The sequence below is a fragment of the Stomoxys calcitrans genome, chromosome 2 (assembly GCF_963082655.1).
Source record: "Stomoxys calcitrans chromosome 2, idStoCalc2.1, whole genome shotgun sequence".
NCBI classification, from domain to species: Eukaryota; Metazoa; Arthropoda; class Insecta; order Diptera; family Muscidae; genus Stomoxys; species Stomoxys calcitrans.
In genome coordinates, this window is record NC_081553.1 from 166,044,023 (window position 1) to 166,069,441 (window position 25,419).

General features: G+C 35.9%; 1 protein-coding gene across 21 annotated transcripts in view; it reads left to right on the top strand.

The window, feature by feature from the left end:
* LOC106081014 (TLD domain-containing protein 2) overlaps positions 1–25,419 on the top strand; it is a 585,921-nt gene that overhangs the window by 410,893 nt on the left and 149,609 nt on the right. For all 21 annotated transcript variants that reach the window (XM_059361917.1, XM_059361914.1, XM_059361902.1 and 18 more), the window contains one exon: positions 17,340–17,443. In XM_059361917.1, coding sequence (XP_059217900.1) covers positions 17,340–17,443 — 104 coding nt within the window. The remainder of the gene's footprint in view (positions 1–17,339; positions 17,444–25,419) is intronic.

Genomic DNA, 25,419 nt, shown 5'->3' on the forward strand with positions numbered 1-25,419 from the left:
TCATTTTAAATTTCAGCGAAATGGGGTAATAAATTTGCTTCTTATGGCCATAACAACCTAAAATCGGTCTTTATGACGGGTATACAGCGGTCCAAAAAAGTATTCATCATTCAATGTTTTTTTTTTAATAAGTCTACAAAAGACAATTGGAATAAAAACATATTAAACTAATGATGCAGTAGTGCTTGTGTGATATATATGTACACAATTTCATTGTTTTTAAAGAAAAAAATAGTATTTATTAGAACAAAAAGGGCCATTTTACAGCTGAACACAAAAAATTAAACAAAAAAAGTATTCATCATTGCAAAAAAACAAAAAAATAAATAACATAATTTAAAAAAATTAATACTTTGTTATTCGACCACCGCGTCTTATAACTTCTTTTAAACGGTTTGACATCGATTGGACTAATTTAGCGGTTATATTTTGGTCTATATTAGTCCATTCCTCCATTATCACCTGTTGCATTTGACTCTTGCTCGAAAAATTGCGCGTTCTCAATTTGCGTTCGAGATGTTCCCAAAGATGTTCAATTGGGTTCAAGTCGGGACTTTGAGGAGGAGTTTTAATGACTTCGGGGCAGTTATACAGCATCCACATCTTGGTATTTAAAGCAGAATGTTTGGGGTCATTATCTTGATAATATTGAAAGTTATTACCAAGCCCAAGTTTTACAGCACTATCTTTTAAATTCCTCTTTAAAATGTCAATGTAATACTTATGATCCATTACTCCATTAATAATTTCAAGATTTCCCGCTCCTGAAGCCGCCATACACCCCCAAACCATTAAACCACCTCCACCATGTTTTACAGTAGCAACTGTGTTTCGTTCTTCAAGCTCTGTATTTGGTTTTCTGTACACTATGACCTTTCCATCGCACCCAAAAAGATTAAACTTGCTCTCGTCTGCAAAAATGACTGTTTTCCAAAATGATTCGGGCTGTTTTACATACATTTTTGCGAAGTTTAGCCTTTTCACTCGGTTTATTTTATTTATAAAGGGCTTCTTACGTGCAGTTCTTCCTCTGTAACTATGCCTTTTGAGTGTATTTCGAATTGTTTGTGTAGTAACTTCCTTCCCTAAATATTCCATAGTGTTTTTACGAAGAATGGTCGCATTTGTCTTCGGAGTTTTCTGAACTTGCCGCACTAGCCAACGCACATCTCCAACTGAAAGTGCTTTTGGTCGACCAGATCTTGGTTTATTGTCAACAGTTTTCGTTTCTGTCCACTTTCTGATGATGGATTGTATAGTAGATCGTGGTCTATTTAATATTTCACTGATAGTTTTTTGAGTTAAACCATTCCTGTGGTGTTTTATTATCAAAACTTTTACCTCATCAGAAACCTCGTTTTGCTTACGACCCATTTTGACAAAAACTATATTTTCAATGAAATTAAATATTTGCTGTCAAGGGCAAAGCCTCCTTTACTAAATAAAACAGAAAAGGGGGATTCCCAAATAATATTTGAATTTGACTTTGATGATAGCACATCAATGATGAATACTTTTTTTGTTCTGTTTTTGGTGTTATTATATAAAATTGCATTTTTTGCGCTAATTAAATTTATTTTTTGAATTTATTTTAAAACATATTACGAAAAATAAACTATTGCATAAAACTGCATTATTTGTTTACTTTAAATTTTCTTCAATTACCCAAAATAAGTGAATTTATTATCAATTTTGCTAATGATGAATACTTTTTTTGACCGCTGTATCTAAGTATGATCCGCATAAGAACCTGCGTATGGGAAAACATGGATTTGTGGCAAATTTCGCCTGCGTACTTAAATTTTTAGATCTTGTAGCGTGATAACAAAAGAGCGAAATACAGATGGACGACATACACATGGGCATCGTGAATTTGCCTTAAAATTTTTGTTTTTTTTTTTTAAAAAATTTACTTTTTGATAATCGAAAAAATTCGAAAAGTTGACTTTTCAATTTCACTTTACATCCCTATGCTGTCTAAACAACCATTGAAACCAAGAGAATAAGAATACTTGTGGATTGAGCATCAACGCTCGCGTAAGGGAAATTTTAATTTTGTGCAACACTGCATTACAACCACATGGCATGCATTACCGATATGGCAAATAATGACGAAAATAAATCATTACCATATTGTCGAAGTCTAGCAAACTTTTTGGATACATAAATATTTACTGAGATTTATTTTAGTACAATAAAGTGCAAATCACGATTAATCGTTTCTTATTATCTGTTATCGCATGATATCGATGTCTTACCAGTACAAATTTGAACTGATTTTATTAAATAAAGGGTGATTTTTTTGAGGTTAGGATTTTCATGCATTAGTATTTGACAGATCACGTGGGATTTCAGACATGGTGTCAAAGAGAAAGATGCTCAGTACGCTTTGACATTTCATCATGAATAGACTTACTAACGAGCAACGCTTGCAAATCATTGAATTTTATTACCAAAATCAGTGTTCGGTTCGAAATGTGTTCAAATTTTGACAAATTTTGTTCAGCGATGAGGCTCATTTCTGGTTGAATGGCTACGTAAATAAGCAAAATTGCCGCATTTGGAGTGAAGAGCAACCAGAAGCCGTTCAAGAACTGCCCATGCATCCCGAAAAATGCACTGTTTCGTGTGGTTTGTACGCTGGTGGAATCATTGGACCGTATTTTTTCAAAGATGCTGTTGGACGCAACGTTGCGGTGAATGAACACATTTCGAACCGAACACTGATTTTGGTAATAAAATTCAATGATTTGCAAGCGTTGCTCGTTAGTAAGTCTATTCATGATGAAATGTCAAAGCATACTGAGCATCTTTCTCTTTGACACCATGTCTGAAATCCCACGTGATCTGTCAAATACTAATGCATGAAAATCCTAACCTCAAAAAAATCACCCTTTACATCTGACTGGACAGGTCTAAGATAAAACACAGTAATAAGAATATAAACATCTTAAATGCAACAAACCTTACAATTGCTTAAATAACTAGTTTTAGATTTAAGTAAAAAATAGGTTAATCCTTGTATAATAACGATAATTTCAAATGTTTAATATTGGGTCGCCCAAAAAGTAATTGCGGATTTCTCATATAGTCGGCGTTGACAAATTTTTTCAACGGCTTGTAACTCTGTAATTGCATTCTTACTTCTGTTAGTTATCAGCTGTTACTTACAACTTGCTTTAGAAAAAAGTGTAAAAAAGTATATTTGATTAAAGTTGATTCTAAGCTTTATTAAAAATGCATTTACTTTCTTTTAAAAAATCCGCAATTACTTTTTGAGCAACCCAATAGTTACCACCAAGGTGTATTTATAAGGTGGCCGCATCGGCGAATTGCTACAACAATGCATCTTTCTTGGGAACTTGATATGTCAAAATTGAAAACAGGGCAAAGAAAATTCAATTCGCCGTGACATTTAAAATTTTCGTCAAATTTGCTTCGACCAATCAGAGCAAGAAGAAAGTTTATTAATTTTTGAGTGTCAAGCAAAAAAAAACCAAATTTAAAAATATTCAAAATTCCTATTAGCTCCAGATAAAACCATCAAGATGGCAGGTTTAAATATTTTTCACTAGGATGTTATAGCGGTTAACTAGCTACCAATAACTACCAAGAATGCATTTAACTGCCACAGTCGACCAGGGTAGTTCTAGCTCAATTCCTATGGGGCTGGGATTGATTCCAACGTCATAGACGTCTGTCACTATTATAGCCAGGGGCCACATATCACATGCGTCAAATGCATGACTCTTTGGTGGATATAAGGCTTCCACCTGCATTGAGTTAGTACGATGTTGATGGACAGAATAATTAGCGAACCACTAGCAAAGGAGTGACTAGAGCTCAAAGTCGGTTTTTGTAACCTTTTTGGGGGTTTTGGATAATTGTGGGATTTTTAGGTCATTTGAAAAGGAAGGGGTTAAATTTTGTTGGCTATAAGGATGGCGTTTTTATCTTGATATGTCGCCCTTCAGAGAGCATATGGTATGCTTCCAAGATTGGCCAATCCCCGAAAGATAAAGTTGCTGCTATTCACCAATATGAAGTAATTTGATGTGTCCAGGGGGTGTCTCCTAGATGGGGTGTATCTATCGCTCTCACCACTGTTGAGCTTCTAACAAGCAATTGCAATGTCAAGACTTTGAAATGCCTAAATTGGTTCAGGATAATGGCTAAATGAACTCCTTTTTTCCTGTCTAAATTATTTCCACGCACATAGCCCTTTTGCCATTTTTGACTGCTATAGGGGCTTGCAATGGCAGATTGGAGGGAACTTCTGCCAGATATTAGAATGAAGAAGATAAGGAGCCAACATGAATGACAATAATGGGGGCCAGGCGGGCTGACCATTATTGTCATTCATGTTGGCTCCTTATCTTCTTCATTCTAATATCTGGCAGAAGTTCCCTCCAATCTGCCATTGCAAGCCCCTATAGCAGTCAAAAATGGCAAAAGGGCTATGTGCGTGGAAATAATTTAGACAGGAAAAAAGGAGTTCATTTAGCCATTATCCTGAACCAATTTAGGCATTTCAAAGTCTTGACATTGCAATTGCTTGTTAGAAGCTCAACTATGTTAAAGCAGCAAATTCATGAAATGCAGCATTCTATTGATAACATTCTTGCTGAACTACAACATTTGAAGCACGAAAACATTGCCCTTAAAGAACAATTGCATTCCAATAACGATTTTCAACATGAAAGATATAGTGATAGCGCTTCCATGGTTGATGAAAACATCGTAAACTATGATCAAAACTCCGAAGAGGAACAAAACGTGAATGTAAATGCTCATCAATATGTAACAGATGAAGAGGAACTAGAAAGGGAAACTAATTGGATCGTCCAGAGGTCAAAAAAGAACAGATCAACTGCTAACAAAGTCAACCAAGACCAAGGTAATAAACAATACAACCCACCTAAAACTAATAGTGAAAACAACAATATAAATAAACAAAACGCAGTGAAACAAGGATGGGTTGATAAACCTCCTCCAATTAATGTTGTAGGAGTAACTAGCTATGAAGGAATAAAAAACATTCTAAAATCTGCAAATGTCCAAAATGTTACTATTACTTCTTTGAACAATAATGTGTGGAAAATTAACACTTCTGACTCAACAGGGTACAGAAACTTATCAGCAACATTAAATTCAATGAAATTCGAATGGTACACATATGAAAATAAAACAGAGAGGCCAAACAAAGTAATTATAAGAGGCCTCCACCATACATGCACTAAAGAAGACATCGTAGAAGATCTTCAAAACAAAGGCTTCAATCCCCTTGATGCAGTTAACATTTTAAAGAAAGAGAGAAAAGAAGAAAGCAACTCTTATACATACAGAAAACTGCCTATATTTCGAGTCACTTTCCACAGAGATGATAACATGGAAAATATCTTTAAAATTACTAGCATTCTCAACTTAAGAGTTAAAGTAGAAGCGGTACGTGCACAAACGAGATTAATTCCGCAGTGCAAAAGGTGCCAGGGATTCAATCATACTAAACGATATTGCCAAAAGGAGGCGAGATGTGTTAAATGTGCTGGTAAACACGACACAGAAAACTGTGAAAAGCCTAAAACAATAGTTCCAAAATGTATTAACTGTAAAGGTAACCACCCAGCCAGCTATAGAGGTTGCGAAGTGGCAAAGGAACTGCAAAAAATGAGAAATAAAAATAGACTCATGAAAGAGGGAACAAGAAAAATTCAGGATAACGAAGAACCACTGGGAACACGGACAAGAGACCACCAATTGCTACAACCTCAATATCAAAACCAAACCTTCCAAAGACTCCAACAAGCACCTGTCCAACAACCATTTCAAGGAATGAACCGGCAAAACATGCAACCAAAAACTTTTGCAGAGGCTTTGAGCCCAAACAACGCACAAAATGCAACAGATAATTCATTGATCTTAAACGAAATCCTAAAAAATATGCAAAAAATTAATCGCCGTTTGGATGATCAAGCGGTATTAAATGAAAAATTAATAGATAAAATAAACGCTATCATAATAAACGCGCAAAATATAGTCCCACAATAATGGCTACTCTGCGAATAACAACATGGAACTGTAATGGCTTAGTGAGCCGCATTAATGAAATAGAATATTTTCTCAACGACCACAAAATTGATATATTATTAATCTCAGAAAGCCATCTGACTAGACATACACATGTCAGTGTCAAAGGGTACATGATTTATAATGCAGTTCATCCTTCCCAAAGACCGAGAGGAGGAGCCTCAATAATAATCAAAAATAATATTGAACACCAAGAAGAAGAGAAAATAGAGAATGAAATGTTTCAAATTGCATGTGTATCAGTGAGCTTAAAAAATAATAAGACCTTTAAAATATGTGCTATCTATTCACCTCCAAGGCATAACATTAAAAGCGAACACTACATTGAAGTTTTAAAAGGTTTTCAAAATCACTTTATACTAGGAGGAGATTTCAATGCTAAAAACAAACTCTGGGGTTCTAGATTAACTACACCCAAAGGACACCAACTTCACAAAGCATGCAGAGCTCTAAAATGTGAGATATATTCAGGAAACGAGCCTACGTATTGGCCATCGAATGAGCAACGTATTCCAGATTTAATTGATTTTTTTGTTACTAAAAATATACCTAAAAACTTTATTTACATTGAGAACACAGCTGCATTATCATCATCGGATCATTCTGCAGTGATAATTACCGTCAGTGATAATTTTATCGAAAAAGAAACTCCAAGTTTTCTCTCGAATAATCGTACTAACTGGCAATTTTTCAAATATATATTGTCTGAGAAAATTGAACTAAAGATTCCCCTTAGAACCAAAGATCAAATTGATGAAGAGTTGACAAGCTTCATCAACGCAATACAAACGTCTGCATGGGAAAGTACTCCTACTACAAGTCATACCAACACTACTGGCACATATCCGAAGGAAATTAGAGACCTTTTATCGAAGAAAAGAAAAGCTAGGAAGAAATGGCAAAGAGAAAGAACAATCGAAAATAAAAGAACATTGAACAGGCTTGTTAATGAACTCAAACGCATCACACAGGAGTCAAAAAATAAGGCTATGTCTAGATACTTAGGAAACCTAACAGCAACCAAAGAAACCAACTACAATCTATGGAAGGCCACGCGGCAATTAAATCAAGCTTCCCCAACCATTCCACCACTTAAAAATGTAGATGGATCATGGGTAAAAAAAGCCGAAGAAAAAGTAGATTTGTTTGCAAATTATTTTAGCAACATATTTAAACCACTTGAATGTAGGTCTGACAATGAAGAAACTTATAAATTAGAAAAATGTGACAACCAAGTCATTAAACCAGCTACAATTAAAGAGCTAGAAAATCTCATCGCCAAAGATCTGAGCGCTAAGAAATCTCCAGGTTATGACTTAATAACAACCAAAATACTTAAAAAGCTTCCACATATAGCTGTTAAAAAGCTTTTATTTATAATAAATGCATGTTTTCGTCTGCGACATGTTCCATTAGAATGGAAAGTTGCAGAAGTTATCGTAATCAAGAAATCTGGAAAACCTGATCATGAAATAACATCATACCGTCCGATATCGCTACTACCGGTTATGTCAAAGATATTTGAAAAGTTGCTATTAAAAAGATTGCGTCCCTTATTAACAAGTAGGCTTCTCATACCTGACCATCAGTTTGGATTCCGAAATAATCATTCAACTATACAACAAGTTCACCGAATAGTTGATATAGCCGAAAGAGCCATTGAAAATAAACTCGTCTGCTCTGCCGTGTTTTTAGACGTGGGACAAGCATTTGACAAAGTTTGGCACCAAGGGCTCTTAACCAAACTTCATAACGATCTCCCAACGGAATTTTATGAAATCTTGGAATCATACTTAACCAACAGACACTTTCGAGTAAAAATAGAAAATAATTATTCAAAACTGAAACCAATAAAGGCTGGAGTACCTCAGGGGAGTGTCCTAGGCCCTGTTTTATACCTTCTTTACACCAGAGATATACCAAACCCGCCTGATGCAACAATTGCAACATTTGCCGATGACACTGCAATTCTTACGACTGCCAATAGTGAAATTGAAGCTACAAATAAACTTCAAGCAGCTCTGTCGGACATTTTACTTTGGATAAACAAATGGAGGATGAATCTAAATGAAAACAAGTCAATCCACATACTTTTCACAAACAAAGAACTTCGTTATTTACCGTTATATCTAAATGGTAAAGTAATACCATTCGCAAACACAGCAAAATATTTGGGAATGACCCTAGACACTAAAATTAAATGGAAAGAGCACGTGAAGAAAAAAAATAAGGAAATAAAAATAAAATTCTCAGAGCTGTACTGGATGCTAGTGGACAATAGAATATCGATTCAAAACAAACTTCTTTTGTATAATCAAATGATCAAACCAATATGGACCTACGGAATACAACTTTGGGGTTGCGCTGCCAAGAATGAAGTAGAAAAGATTCAAAAAACCCAAAATTTAATCCTTCGTACCATTGCTAATGCACCTTGGTACATACGAAACACCGATCTGCACAGAGACTTGGGAGTGAGGTCAATATCAGAGGAAATATCCATTCACGCCCTGAAACATGCGAACAAGTTACATAGTCACGTTAACTCTGACTTAAATAATATTGTTCGAAACTATCCAGCCACCAGAAGACTTCAAAGAACTATACCAATGGATCTAGTCCCTTAAGAGGCCCTAAATCCCAAGAACTAGGATGTAGTTACTGAACTATTTCCACAAAATGAATTCGAACTAGGCTAAATTCTCTAGTTTGTATTATTTATCTATACGCTATCTTAAAATTACTAGATGAGTGTAACTCAGTTGTAATGAAAATAAATAAAAAAAAAAAAAAAAAAAAATGTTGGCTCCTTATGTTCTTCATTCTAATATCTGGCATTGTACCACCGTAAATTTGTGTCTTTTTTCTTCAGCACTTTTTGAATCAATTTCGGGGGCGACGCAATTAACCTAAGTTCCGCGAATGAAGCTGATAGCGATTGAGGCATCTAACAACCTCAAACCTTAGTTTAAGAACCAAGCCAGCAGCAAAATATGTATTTTGAAGTTTAAATTTTTATAAGGCGAATTCAAAAATGATTTGACATATCAAATTCCATCAGCTGTGCTGATGCGGCCACCTTTTTAAATACGCCTTAGTTACCATCTTAATACAGGCAATCGTTGAGAGAATTTTTTTTCTTTAAAATGACAAATATCACCAACGCCTTTGCTTGAAGTTGGAAAGTTGAAATAAATACAACATTTACTTTATTTGGGCTAGTTTAGTGACAACGAACGTTGTCACTTGTTCGTTGAATCATTTAGTTCTACGTTCGTTTTGATTGACAATATTAATTTCCTGGGAATTGTCGGCAACATTTAGTTTGTTCCTTCATGTCCCATCTTTGGGAGCGACAATGCTTGCACACTGTTTCCGTGATAATTTCTTAACATGAAAAAACGGATTTTTTGTTTGCAATGTTGTGTTAAGTCTAAATGTGTTTACGCGCATAGGCCTGCCCATATAAAGTCAACACAACATTTGTTTATGAATTAGTATTACACACAGATGTAGGTATGTTACATGCATTACAGGAACTATAAAGAAATGCCGCTTTAATTTGGCATATATCTTGACACTTTCCTTTTCTTGACTGTAGAAGTCAACCAACCTTTGATAGTTGTGAACAAACACAAGTAAGAGCGTGTTATGTTCGGCCGGGCCGAATCTTATATATCCTCCACCATGTATCGCATTTTTCGAGTTCTATGCGCGGTATCTCTTTTTAGGAAAACAAAGAATATTGAATAAGAACTGTTATGCTATTGGTCCGATTCGACCGACCATAAATGAATGCCGAACATTGTAGAAGTCATTGTGCAATATTTCAGTTCATTCGGATGGCGCCATGTGGGGCTCAAGAAGCAAAATCGGGGTTAGGTTTATATGGGAGCTGTATCAAGTTATTGATCGATTAAGACCATATTAGACACGTTGAATGCTATGAGAGAAGCCGTTGTACAAAATTTCTTCCGAATCGGATGAGAATTGCGCCCTCTAGAGGCTCAATAAATCAAGATCCCAGATCGGTTTTATATAGCAGCTATATCAGGTTCTATACCGTAGTATGGCGTAAATCCATACTTAGCATAGTTATTGGAAGTCATAACAAAACACCTCATGCAAAATTTCAGCCAAATGGGATGAGAATTGCACGCTCTATTGGCTCAAGAAGTTAAGTTCCAATATCGATTTATATGACAGCTTAGCATAGTTGCTGGAAGTGATACCAAAACACTACGTGCAAAATTTCAGTCAAATCGGACGAGAATTGCGCCTCTAGAGGCTCAAGAATTCAAGACACAAGATCGGTTTGTATGGCAGCTATATCAAAACATGGACCGATTTGAACCATACTTAGCGCAGTTGTTGGAAGTGATACCAAAACACCACGTGCAAAATTTAAGTCAAATCGGACGAGAATTGTCCTCTAGAGGCTCAAGAAGTCAAGACTCAAGATCGGTTTATATGGCAGCTATATCAAAACATATACCGATTTGGCCCATTTGCAATCCCAACCGACTTATACTAATAGAAAGTATTTGTGCAAAATTTCAAGCGGCTAGCTTTACTCCTTCGAAAGTAAGCGTGCTTTTGACAGACAGACGGACGGACATGGTTAGATCGAATTAAAATGACATGACGATGAAAAATATATATACTTTATGGGGTCTCAGACGCATATTTCGAGGTGTTACAAACAGAATGACGAAATTAGTATACTCCCATCCTATGGTGGAGGTTATAATAAGGTATTCGCTAAAATGCGATAAATCAACATTAATTACCGTACCATATCGTTTGCATATCTTTACTCTTCCGACATGCTGTAATTGTTGATCTTTATACACAAATGCAGACACTTTTACACTTAACATAGAGAAAATGACTTGTTTCTCTGCCAACGTACAACAGTCTGGGAACAATTTGAACTTAGTGTTGTGCAAGTGAAGCGTTCCTTCTTCATTTTCCCATGCTTCTTCTTATTCCCTTCTTACAATAATCGATTATTATCGATAATTTATTTTGGTAAGGAAAAGATAACTTTTATATTATTGGGGCTTCTAAATGAATCTGATGTTTTTAATGTCGACAAACTTCAATATGCTCATTACAATCTTCCTAAAGCACATCGCTCACTATTTACAAAAACGATTGCAATTGAAGCAGTTTTTAAGTAAATTGGTTATATCGATTTCAAGTGGGTAAAATGAATCACAAGTTGGGACGAAAAGTCGACTTTTAGTCTATTAAATTTTTAGAACATATTTAAGGCAACAAGAATAAACCAAAGAGCAATGAATCGTAGCGCTTGTGAATAAAGTGCCCAAATGCATCTCAGTAAATTTTTAAATACTTCTTATCCAGCAACATAAGTAAAGCAAAACTTGTATCTCTGTGCAGCTTGATAAATCATTTCCAGTCGCCATTAGCTTTTTTTCGATTATTCGCCTTCAAAATCGATTATTCCACTTGGTAAAATATTGATGGCACTATCGACACTATCTATATTTAATTTTTTTACGGAATATCGATTGATACTTTTCCAATGGATACTACCGCAAAAGTTAATTTGTTTGCAAAACTAAACAAAAATAAGCAATTCGTAGCCAAAATGTAGCTTTTAAGATACATTGCGCGTATAGAGGGCGCAATTTTCATTCGATTTGGGCAACGTTTTATACAATGATTTGACTCATGACTTTCAACTGGCTTTATTAATCTTAGTTTTATTTGGGCTGTGCATTGATATTGCTTCTATATAAATCGATCTACCGATTTTCACTTCTCATTTTCGTTGGAAATATAGGTGATGAGAAATTAACGATATGGTACGGAAATTAACTTTTGCCCCTATTCCTTTGTAGAATGTTCATGGGCCAAAATTTGTAATTCGGGAAATTAACGATACTATCGATTGTTAAAACTATCGGAAATATCAAATGCTACGATTATCGATAGTTTACCAGCTCTACTTAAATGTCGACTTTGGCTCTTTGACTTTTTAACACAAAAAGTCGATTAATCGAAAGTTGACTTTGGGATCCCTAGCGGATTATATAAAATTTATTTCAAATAACTGTTAATTCATTTTTAAAACCCTCATCGATGAATAATTGAAATTAATGTCTAAAGAGATATTTTCGAATATCATCACCCTGATATCATCGAATATAGATACTTGAAATATTTTTAGTTGTTAATCGCCCATACAAGTTCTCATTATTATCAAAACAAACATCTTAATAAGTACGTGGTTACAAACAAACATCAAGAAAGTTTATATCGGATGCAATAGTCGCAATAGCTTTCTAATTCCTTTAAAATTATAAACTGGTAAAATTAGCAATACATTTGAATTTTCCGCTGACTTTGCCAAGTTTTGATCTGACTCAAGCCTATGCATTTATGACCGGCCAGGGCCAAAACATTTTCAGAGCTCGTCGCAAAAAAATAAAACGTTGGAATATATTTGCGACAAACCAATCTGCTGAAGTACTTTTTTTATTGTAACTAGAAATTTTATATTCCCTCCACTGTTGAATATTAGTTATTAATTTTGCCTTTTTTTGATGTAAAAGTTACTTTGTTTATGGTAAAAACTTTAGGAACATTGTCCGTCGTAAATAGAGTCTGTTTTTCCGAAGATTCAAAAATTCGTTTATGCCAAAAAGGTTTAGTTTACAATAAAATATGTCGTGTTACACGAAAACATGACTCGTCTTTATTTATCTCTTGTGTCTATTTCCTCATCTTTAGCTCCCATGTATATATGTTCGTCCGGTTTGGACTTATATTGCTTCACTGTGTTAATTTTTCATCCGATCCTCGTGAAATTTGGAACAAAGGATTTTCTTATGACTCTTAAAATAAATGGCGATTTTTTAGAAATCCCTTCCTATTTTAATTATAGCTCTCATATATATATATACAGGGTGGCTGATGAATATTGCTACAATGATGAATATTGCAACATTTTTTTTTCGGTGTATGGAATACATTTTTCTTTTATTCATGTTAAATTAAATTATTAAATTAATTATTAAATTATTATTAATTAAATTAATTAATTAATTAATTAAATTAATTATTAAATTATTATTATTAAATAGAAAAAAAGTTATTACATTTTTTTTTGGTAGCGGCTTTCATCAGCCACCCTGTATATATATTGCTCGATCATCTAGTCGGCGCGATAATCAACGATCTTTTTAAAATTTTGGGCGAAGTCTTCTTCTACGACTTAACCTCTATCGTGTCTGCGACCAGGCGTACGCCTTTTTCCTCTGCGCCGCTATGTACAGGTTAGTCTTCTTTCTATATCTCATCTCTTCTTGTTGGACGCATCTCATCAACACCTCCTAGTCCCAAACTTCGGTAAACACAGATTTTCCAGCGTCTCTAGACCAAGCGGCGCCCATAGTGTAAAACGTATGGTCTGCATTGTCTGCAGCTTAATGGGCATCAAACATTTTTTTTTTATATTTAACCAACACGCAGGGGATGTCCCACATGCAGTACATTGCGTTGGCGAATGGAAAATCTGGAGTCGAAGGGGGGAAAGAGGGAATAGTGTTTATTCACATTTGTTTCAAATTTCTGGAAGTTAGTAGTGAGAAAGATATTTGCCGAAAGTCGATTCCACATTCGAATTGTTGAGGCAAAAAAAGGAGTTTTCACGGGAATTCAGGATTCGGTCAACTGGCTAATCAATCACATACTGGAGTAAATGCAACTTTTGCCCATGAACCACTAAGGAACACATATCTATGAGTGCAGTCCGATTCAAGTTTTAAGCTTAATGATAAGGGACCTCCTTCTTATAGCCAAGTCCGACCGGCGTACCGCAGTGCGACACCTTTTGGGACAGAAGTTTTTACATGGCATAGTTCCTCACAAATATTGCCAACATTAGGAGGGAAAAACCACCCCTGAAAATTTCCTATGATGGTCTCGCCAGGATTCGAACCCAGGCGTTCAACGTCACAGGCGGACATGCTAACCTCTGCGCTACGATGGCCTCTTCACATCCTGGTGTGCGTTTATAAAAAATTTTGTGTGCCTGGTGGACCTACTGGGAAGCTACACCATGATGGAATCGATAAAACAGCTTCACTCTGCCCACGGTGCTCAAAATAAACAATAGAGTTGGATACCCTACCATCGTCGATCAATCCACCGCTCTCCTCTGAACACGGTCAAGTAGCTCCAAGGAGGACTTTGGAGCCCCCGCCCATACATGTCAGTTATATTCCATCTTAGGCCTGATGTAGGTTGTATAAATATTGAGAAGATTAGAGAAAGTGAAATACTTTTTGCACCGCTTAAGAAAGTCCAAGCACTTGAATGCTTCTTTCGACATATCGAATTCATGCCTTAAACATCAAGAGCCTCCGCAGTGTATCGTTTGTGGGACAACAAACAATACTACGTCTTGCGCGCATTATAATTTTCTCTGTTCAATTGACCTCACTCTGAAACGACCAGCAAGTCACGGCAGAGTGTGTCGTTCATAATCCTTCTCCTGTCTTCAATATCTTGAACACTCGACATATGATCGAAAACTTATGATAGACAGAAATTACTGTCATCCGCTAATGAGTAGATCGGATTCGAAGTGTGATCCAAAATATCGTCAATGAAAATAAGGAAAAGACAGGGAGAGAGGACAGAGCCTATCGGTACACCTGCGGTCAATTAATATTCATCGGATGGTAACCCATATATAACAACTCGTATAGTACGATCTCGAAGAAAGCTCGATATAAATCGAACGAACCATACCAAAAACGACTACCCTTGACAAAAGTGCACCGTGCCAAACCCTATCAAAATGTCTTGGAGTTATCTAGAGCTACGACCTTACTCTCATCAAACTGGTAGATGGAGCGATCCAAACGTTCGAATAGAAATTCCATCAGGTTTTCCGTGGAGCGATTTCTGCGGAACACATACCGCGGATCGCTAAGAATATCACATTTCAGCCAGTAGTTTAGTCTTATCAAAAAGGTCAGTGAATATCTGGTCATCTTTAATGAGATTCGGAATAGTCAACGAGTTGTCCTTTACTCTTTTTACAAATGACCAAAAGCTCTTCCCCTTAGAGAAGCTATAACTTGCTCGTAAAGAAACTTTCCGCGTCTAATAACATTTACACACAACTTTTGCCGAGGCTGTGAGGACGTCGAGGAAGAAAAGACTATAGAACATATGCTGTGTGTGTCCCGCACTGGAAGTCAGAAGGAGTTCCACTTTAGGTTCACATTTCTTTAAGGACTTTTCTGATTTAGAGGATGTGAACATTCGCAATTTAATATTAACTAATTGAATCAGAAAGATCGTCAAAGCCATTTATGGTAGCCTGCGTTTCCGTGTTTTGAACTTCTATAGAGAAATCCGTAATGCAATACGTGTGTACCAATCCTGAATTTAATCCAAAGAGATTTAAATTCTGGATCTTATGAGCCTAGGTGTTGTTGTCTATTGAACACTATATCATTACGTACACATACCACAAGGCCGAACAACACTTGTGTCAGGTAATCTTAAAACATCGAGCATCCTTTTGCTCAACATCCTGGATAAGATGTCGGGTCGACCTTCCCCGACTTTCATGCAGCCACTTATTTTCCCATAATCTCTTCTCGCATGGCATGATCCTTTCTCTGGTTTCATCTGACTTATTAGAGAAAAATGCTTGTTTAAATTCCTGGCAATTCATATTCCAAACAGACTCACTTAGAATATATTAGTCAATTGTGATACCAAAGTAGCGGCAGACTAAGCCTCTGTGGGATATCGAACTCAAGATCACCGCATTGGTAATCCTAGCACGCTACCAACTCGGCTACCGGGGGACCTCCAAAGGCATTAGTAGTGACGTTAAATTCAGTGATTTAGATCCTCATGCTCATCAGTGCGGCTGTGATGCACAGTCAAGCTATCCTTTGGATCCAAATGATTATTGAAGATTAGATGGATTTAAAGCGCCTTTTAGCCACAACATTTTACGTCCATCAAGTACATTAAAAAGGCAGTGCAATAAACGTGGTTTAAACCAACATCGCCATAGAAAAGTCAACTGCTGACCATAAACTACGTGGCCATTTTTTTACATCACTTTTTCGAAAGAGAGAGAGTAAACTGATTTAAATTGTGAACATTTTTAAGGGAATTCACGATGGTGGATGCCCAAGATTGATTCAATCGTACTGAACCTAGAAACGTCTTTATTTTTTAATCTCATCTGTCTTTGTGTTTTTTTTTTTTTTTGTCTTTGCGCTTCTCATCTTTAAATATTTCAAAAAAGAACATCAAATTTAGTTCTTACTTGATTTTTTGCTAAACTATCTGCTATATCAACAATAGTCAGTGTGTGATGTGGAATGATAGCAGAGCCTCCCTAATGTGTCAACAACTTTCTTAATATAGTAGATAAGGCATATATGGCCATACATATGTATGAATCTAGACAATTTTTTAATGTTTCAATTAAGATTGAATGACAGTTTTTATTGTTTCTCATTGTACGGAAATGCACTTGGTAGTCAGCTTCTTAAAAACAACAACTGCAACAAGACCAACCACAACGCTTAATCAATACGATACGAAATTTGAAATTCCAATCAAAGATGTTTAATATCTACAATACATTAATTGCCGTTACGGTTGTATTGTACACAAATGCCAGCAGTGCGTTTCGTTTTGATTCACATTCGCATATCAATGAAACTATTTAAAGGACAAGATAAAATGCCATAAGTTAAATGTAAGGAAAACCATAACTTAGCCGTGCATCTAAGGTGCTTGTAATGGGGCAATAGGAGGTGAAGTTTGTGAATTTATAATAAGTGTTTCTATGTCACCTTTAAAGGTTTTAGTAAATATTTTTTTAATTTTATTGTTTTCATATCGACTCATATACTCTCTAACACTTGTTAGTTATGATTTTGTTTGAATTGTTTATTGCAAACAATTAAAATCCAATTTGAGACTACACATGTAACTACATACATTTATCTACCTACCTGTATGGGTATGGCGATTTTATCGCCATCACTTTATTCCATAACAAAAAATTCCACCACTTGCCAAATTTGGTTATTTCCACTTGTGCTCTCAACGAAATGATCTATAATGCCATCCAATAATTTACACAGAAGCTTTGTAATTTTGCTTTTCTAATCTGATCTGATCTGTATTCCATTTGTGATTTGTTTCTATATTGTTGTCTTTTTTTTGTATTTCAGGAGTAAATCACGCAGTGTTGATCACGGCCTTGCGGCGCCATTCGATTTGGATTCGTTGCGTTCAAAAGTCGAAGGACGCTTTGAAAGTGTTGACAGACTATCAAGTAAGTATAATTGCATATATACATGTGTGTGTGTATTTACTAACTCTCTGATATCCGATACTCACTTGTTTCATAAGAACATTTATAGCATACTTTTAGGCGCTGCAATAAAATTATTGTTTGAGTGGTTTTAATAGGTCAGTGTGTTTGTGTGCATCAGCACCACTCAAAGGGAAATTACTGAGTGATATTATTCGGAGCAGTATTTTTTACTAAATTCACCATTTACAGCTTATTGAAAAACAAATTTCAACTTTATAAAATGAAATTATAGCTCACTGTTCTTAGTCCATATGCACTAGGGACCTTAAAACCTTAAGTTTTTTTTTTGAAAAGCACTTCAATAGTTTTGATCCCGATAAGAGAAAAACGAAACAAAAGGACCAAAAAACCTTACTTTTTTTGAAAAAACACTTCAATATTTTTGATCCTAATATGGTAAAAACGAAAGTGGTTCTGGATCTATCCACATCTATATATATATAAAATGGGTGTATCTTTCTTCAAACAAATGCCTTATTTTATAATACTCAATACCACAGCAGTGGAACCAATACTAATTGCTGGCTGTCCGACCATTGCTCAATGGAAAAAACCAAAAATGTGACATTTGACCGTACTCCTCTATACAACCACGCCCTCTAACTTTCTGCCAAATGGAAGAAATGCGAGAGATAAACTAAGCAAACTATTCACCTTTTCGGGTAGCAAAGTATTTTTTGCTGCAAAAACATTTTTGACAAAAAAAATGTTTTTTTTTTCGTGTAATAGATCTATCCTTTACCCCAAAAGAAGTTCCTTAAGGTTTTACCATTAATAAATATACTTTTGCATCAAAAATTCGCCATTTGAAAACGGATTGAGATAACTCTTTAAAATGGTTAAAGCTGTTGTAAAAAAAAAGAATACAAATATCTTAGCATTTTTTTTTTAATTTTGCAGACAAAAATGTTCTTAACAGACTAAAAATAAATTCTGCCCAAAATTTTTTTTTATTTATTTTTTTTTATTTATTTTTTTTACAAAAATCCCCAAAATTCTCATTCTGGACAAAGATAGTTTCCACATTGGCATTTTTTAGTTAATTTGCTGTGGAGGCTACAAATACTGTTAGGTGCAAAAAAGTTTTTAAATGGGTGTATAGGCTATATGGATTCAAAAACAGAAACTTAAAAGGGGCACCTGGGTTTTTAGAACTTAAGAACTCGAGGGGTTTTTCCAATCTTATTTATAAAAATCAATTTGTGTTTGTTTGTCGGTTTGTTTGTTTCTACGTTATCTAAAACGGCTGAAATTTATTAAAATTTTCCCAGATGGTGCATAATGATCCCGTGGTGTAAATAGGGTACCAAATTTTTTGATATCTGAATTCCCTCCCCCTTACACTAATTTTCAAAAACACCAGATCTCAGAGACGGGTCGTGCGATTTAAGTGAAATTTTGTGTGCTCTCTTATAGTAACTTAAAAACAAAAATTTGCTATCCCAATTTCGGATGAGAGAAACTCACCCCTTGAATATATCACCCCTGTCGAACGCTTTATATTGCAGTTAGCTATTTTGTCTCGACCCAGTTTTTTTCAATTAGTTTCATATAAAACTTATACTCAAGAGGTCGCAAAGGGCATTTCATGTATACTGCAATAGCATTCAATTAAAGAAATTCTCTTATCGTGCAATTTAAACTGTATTTTATAGCCGTCTCCGATATGAGTAAAATTGCTCTTTTCTTTCGTTTGTAGCCCATGAAGCGATTATCGCTAAAAGCTGATACGAGTTCCATGCATAATCCAAGATAAATGAAGGAAGGGTCAAAACAAAGTTGCAAGAAATCGTTTTTTCTACAAAAGTTTCACATATTCTCTCCCACTTCTTGATATGGCCGTGGGTGTAATTCGCAACATTTTGTTTTGCTATAATTTCCAAGATTTGAATGTTTACTATTTAAACGCGTTTCGATTTGTGGTTTGCGGTCTGAGATTTTGCGTTTATGCACTTGTTGGAAGAATAGCAAAATTTACTTTGCAGTAATATCTGGATTTCTGTTGTAATTGTTGGCACATATACGAAATATCAACAAAGTCCGCATTCATACACAGAAAAAAACGTTTGCCCAAAATTTTAGATTTTTCCTATTTATTGGATTTAGCCTTTTAAAGAGAGCCAAAGAATCAAAACCTCAAACGAATCTTTAAAATTAGAACTATTTTTTTTAATTGTACAAAAAAAACATTAACCAAAATAGGGGGATCCCGAGATTTGTTTTAAAATTACTGAGAAGACGTAAATCGAAATTTGCCCATGAGCATTTCACAGAGGAAAAGGAGCAAACGTCTCAAATAACAATGAGTGCTGTACGATTCAAGATCAAGCTCAATGATAAGGGGCGTCATTTTTATAGACAAATCCGAACGGCGGAACGCAGTGCGACACCTCTTTGGGTAAAAGTTTTTACATGGCATAGTACCTCACCTCGAACCCATGCGTTCAGCTCATAGGCGGCCATGCTAACCTCTACGCTATGGTGGCCTTCAAGGATACAGAAATTGAAATTACCCAGAGAAGACAATGTTCAGAATACGGTCAGAAGTCTGTACGAAAGTTTTCCGAATTAGGATCGGAAGTCTGTCCGAAAAAATATATGGAGTGGTGGACACGATGTCGAAACGAAATGTCGGAGGGAAATTTGATGTTTCTGCCGAAGTTTCTGACAGACCCCTTTCAGAATTCTGAACCAAAATTATGGGAAATTCGGAAGGGATATTTGAGTTGTCGTTATGACTTCTGACTGAAATCTGATGTTGTGTCTTAATGAATACGGATGTGTTTTCCAACTTGTCTTATCTATTTCTGACTGAATTCTGGAATAAAATTTTGTACTTTGCGAGTTTCTTATGGAATTCCAAAGGAATTCTAACAAGTAAAAACTCGTTAAGTTCGGCCGGCCCGAACTTTGGATACCCACCACCTCGGGTATAAATGTAAACCACATTTTGACATAATCCGGTGAAAAATGCATAATTTATGACCCCATAGCAGCTTTATCGAAGTATGGTCCGATTTGGACCACATTTGACACGGATATTAAGTGATCTAATAAGTACAAGTCATTGTTCAATTTTGTAGAGCAAAATATTGGTCTTTTTGGTAGCCATATCCAAATATAGACCAATCTGAACCATATACGACACGGGTGTCGAAAAGCCTAACAGAAGTCACTGTGTAAAATTTCAGCGAAATCGGAATATAAATTCGCCTTTATGGGGCCAAGACTTAAAATAGAGAGATCGGTCTTTATTGCAGATATATCCAAATCTGGAACGATCTAGGCCAAATTGAAGAGGGCTGTCGAAGGGCCTACCGCAACTCATTGTCCCAAATTTCGACGAAATCGGACAATAAATGCGCCTTTTATAGGCACAAAGCCTTATATAGAGAGATCGGTCTATATAACAGCTATGTCCAAATCTGGACCGGTGTGAGCCAAATTAAAAGAGAATGTTGAAGGGCCTAAAACTCACTGTCCCAAATTTCGGCAAAATCGGAAAATAAATGCGGCTTTTATGGGCTCAAAACCTTAAATCGAGAGATCGGTCTATATGGCAGCTATATCCAAATCTGAACCGATCTGAAGAAAGATGTCGAAGGGCTTACAAAACGCATTGTCCCAAATTTCAGCATATTCGGATAATAAATGTGGTTTTTATGGACCTAAGACCCTAAACCGACGGATCGGTCTATATGTGAGCTATATCAAGATATAGTCCGATATAGCCCATCTTCGAACTTAACCTGCTTATGGACAAAAAAAGAATCTGTGCAAAGCTTCAGCCCAATGTCTCTATTTTTAAGGACTGTAGCGTGCTTTCAACAGACAGACGGACGGACATGGCTAGATCGTCTTAGATTTTTACGCTAATCAAGAATATATATACTTTATAGGGTTGGAAATGGAAATTTCGATGTGTTGCAAACGGAATGACAAAATGAATATATCCCCATCCTTCGGTGGTGGGTATAAAAAGAAGACAATCACAAAAAAGACAAAAAGACGTTCAGACATCGTTTAGAATTCTTTCGGAACTGTCGGAACAAAAATTAAGGGATTAGCTTGTGGTAGCAAAATTAAAATCTCCATATTCCAAATTGGGATATACATCCCTAATTTCAAGGCTACAAATTAACATGCTATGAACTGTAGGGCCGACAGACGGGAGCATAGAGAGCAGCACTATTGTACTGATGATTAGACTAGCCACCTTAGAAACGTTCACAATGATCTAATCTATGTGATCTAATCCCATCTGCTGTCTGGCAATTCCTTTTCAGTAATCAATAAAAATCCTTCATTACTTGTGATATTCATTCAAATTTGCTCTTTCCCCCTTTGGGAAAAAATTATAACAAAAATTCCTACCGACAAACAGTGCAGAAAAAGTTCAGAATACCTTCCGAACTGTCGGAAGAAAAATTAAAAAAACACCATACGAAAAGACTGTCAGATATCGTTCAGATTTCTTTCAGAACTGTCGTTGCAAAATTTCCTTCAGAATGTCAAACAGAATTCGGAACGAACTCGGTAAGATCGTTTCGGAAGACATTTGGTTCGCTGGGTAGTGAAGACATTGTTTAACGACGTAAAAGGGGATAAAATGGAAATCCAAGTATCACAGTGCCAAAAATATACCACCACCGCAGTATTTCCAAAACTAAACCGATTCAAATCACATGTAGTTATTCGGAATAAAGGCCCAAAAATGAAAGATTCATTTAAATCGGCAGAATAATAAGCATTTTATCGAAGAAGAACTAAAATAATGCTATTTGAGAGGCTTTTAAGGGCGAAACTTGTTAATGCAGATCTTGGCAGTTGATAAAGTGAAAGTTTAGGTGTAAGAGGTAGTCTGCCATCAGACTCACTTGGACGTTTTCGTCCATTGTGATATCACAGGAACAGGACAAGAAAGACGCCTTCAAGTTTCTACCGTTCCTTATTCCTACTAGTCCCTAGTTAAAAAGCCCAACAACTTGCGAAAGTACACATCCGCTATAGCCGACAAGTTCTCAAAGAAATGAGAATCAATAGTGAAACTCCTTCTGACTGTCAGTGCGGAACACACACACAGCAGATGTTCTATACTTTCTTCTTCCGCGACATCCTCACAGCTTCTGCTGAAGTCTTACTTGCAAACTTTTGTCTGTCATCATGTTTTCAGATCAAACAGTAACCTGTCATGACGGACACAATGACTCAGAAGTCTAGCCAGCAAACCTGTAGACCTTATTTTGGAGTGATCACAACCCCCACTTTGTGACCATCTATCATTCGTTGCCCTTCGGATTTGATCTTGAAGACTTTGCTTACATATCGCTAGAGGCATACCCACAGACTCCAGTTCCTCTGGAATGTATAAGGTAATTCCTAGAAATGTGTTCCCCAGAGATTTAAAGGTTTTCTGGCTGTCTGAAAATTTATCTATGCCCGTCGTCGTTATGACAATCTATCTTAGCCATTCCATCGCTCCTTTAATTCAAAGGATCTCCGCTTGATGCATACTATAGTGATAGTGTAACTTTCTCGGTATGATCAGTCTAATTCTTCAGAGTACATCACAAAGCGCCCCTGCTCGTCTAGTTTGAAAACATCCGTATCGTAGTCTTCTATACACGAGACGCTCATAAATATAAAACTATTTTTTAAAAGCTCTTGTAAGTTCCTTTCCATTATAACCAGTTTGAATGTACACCCAGAGAAATTAGTCGCCTGATATCAGCAAACACTGTCTGCAGATGTTAAAATAAAAATTTTAATAAATTAATGCATGCAAAATTTTTGAACTTCTGAACAACATTTGAGGCATTTGCCTTCTATTTATAAAAAGATTTTGCAAGTTTTATATTTGAAATTTTTAATTAAAAGCATAAATATAGCATTAGTAGCTATATTGCCTGCTGTTATTTAAATTCGTTCAAAAGTTTGCAAGTTGTAGATATTTATGACATTTTTGTAATTTTTTTAGCTCTTTACCGTTTGAAAACAACGGCAAATGTCTGCTGTTATAGCAACAAATTACTGCTGTCCCATTTTCAGCAGACTTTCTGTGGTTACAGCAAACATGTTTGCTCTTTTTACAAACAAATTTCTGTGAGTGTATATAATCAAACTAGCAGAATACGTACATAGTATGTATATTGGCTGATTTGTAATAGATTATTCATATATACGCCCCCTGGCCGAAGGTTTGTTAACATTTTAAACAAATAGTTATATTTCACACCTTTTTTAAGTGTTTGCTATTAGTACAAATCAAAAAATTTTACTATTGGCTAAAAATAAATCGATGATTGGAACCATAGTGTTATCTTTATATATTGTGCGGAAAAAAACATCTTCACTCTTAGAAGGATTTAAGCCATTTCGTGTGGAGAACGTTTTGGAAAATTTCCTTTATAGTGCCGGGAACCTTTCTGACAATATTCCAAAGCTGTATAGATAATACATTTCATGGAAGTGTCCCTCTACTGACACATCTCAGTATATCAACCGTAACACGTCATTTAGTAACGTTTTTTTACTTGAAACACATCCCGATGTGGATTTTAGATTCTAGCATGAAATTATTATGCAATTTACACCTTTATGTAGCATTTATGGTTATACTGTACCCTGCGCCACTTCTGAAGCTGTGTTGCAGTGTAAGGTTCAACTCAGAATATCTTCCTTAATCGGTTTATTTATGTCGGTCTGTTCGCGTTTACATTCTGTAGCATTTGTCCATCGGCAGTTTTTCTGTAATCAAGGCGGATATCGAATTTGTTACCCAATCATAAAAAAGAAAAATCTACAAATCACAAAACATCCTACCGGCTAGTTTGGGGAGCCGAACAAAATTGACAATATTCTTATTTAAAAATGTTTAAAAAACCACAATACGAGCTATGTGTACCGTTCGATGAAATTCAGCAGAGGTTTTTAATTGGAATTAGGATGAAATTTGGCACAATAATTTGTGTTAAGATCTCCGATATGCCAAAAATTTGTGTTAAGATCTCCGTTATTCGTTCCGAATATGGCCCAAGTCGGTCTTTGTCTTAATATAGTCCACATATACAATACATCGATCTTCCCAATATTGCCCCGCTTCCCTGAAATTTTAAATAATTATTATTTAAATTACGGTTTATGATCTGATTATAGTTAGATATAGAAGTTATGTTGACCTATCTCTTGATCGAAGTTCTAGAAATTAGCTGAAAGGTATATTTTACTCTACGTACCAAATTTCTGCCAAACAAGCGAAAAATAAAAGCTTCTAGGAACCGAAAAAGGATAATCGAGAAATCGGTTTATTTGGGAGCTACATCAGGTTAAAAAATGATATGGAGGGTACTTGCTACAATTATTGGCAAATACCACGTGCAAAATTTTAGCCAAATCGGACAAAAATTGTGGCTTCTAGAGGATCCAGCCGTGAAATCGAGAAATTGGTTTACATGTAACCTATATCAGGTTATAGACCGATTTCAATCGTACTCAAGCGGCCAGCTTCATGCGTTGGACCTCTATCGTGATTTCGACAGACGGACGGACGGACGACTCAAAATGTCCAGACGATCAAGAATATATGTCTCAGATCAATATTTCCAAACGGAGTGACTAGGTTAGGTTGAAAAGAGCAGATATTAATCCGCCTCAGCCACTATGGACATACACCTAAGCCGGTAATCGGCTTGTTGGGCGCTCTAAAAACTAAAAAGTAACCTCGAAAAAGAAAATTTTAAGTTAGGAATTCCGTGCTACTTACAAAATCCTTAATTGGTTTCCATACCACTTCTCTAAGTGGGTTTATGTCTGGTATCGTGTCCCCACCTAAATACCGGTGTCTGTTAGCCGGGCAATGACATAGGAAATGCTCTAACGTCCCGTCTAAAACAGATCTCAGTCCCTGGGTTTTCAATGTAGAACCCCAGGCCCAC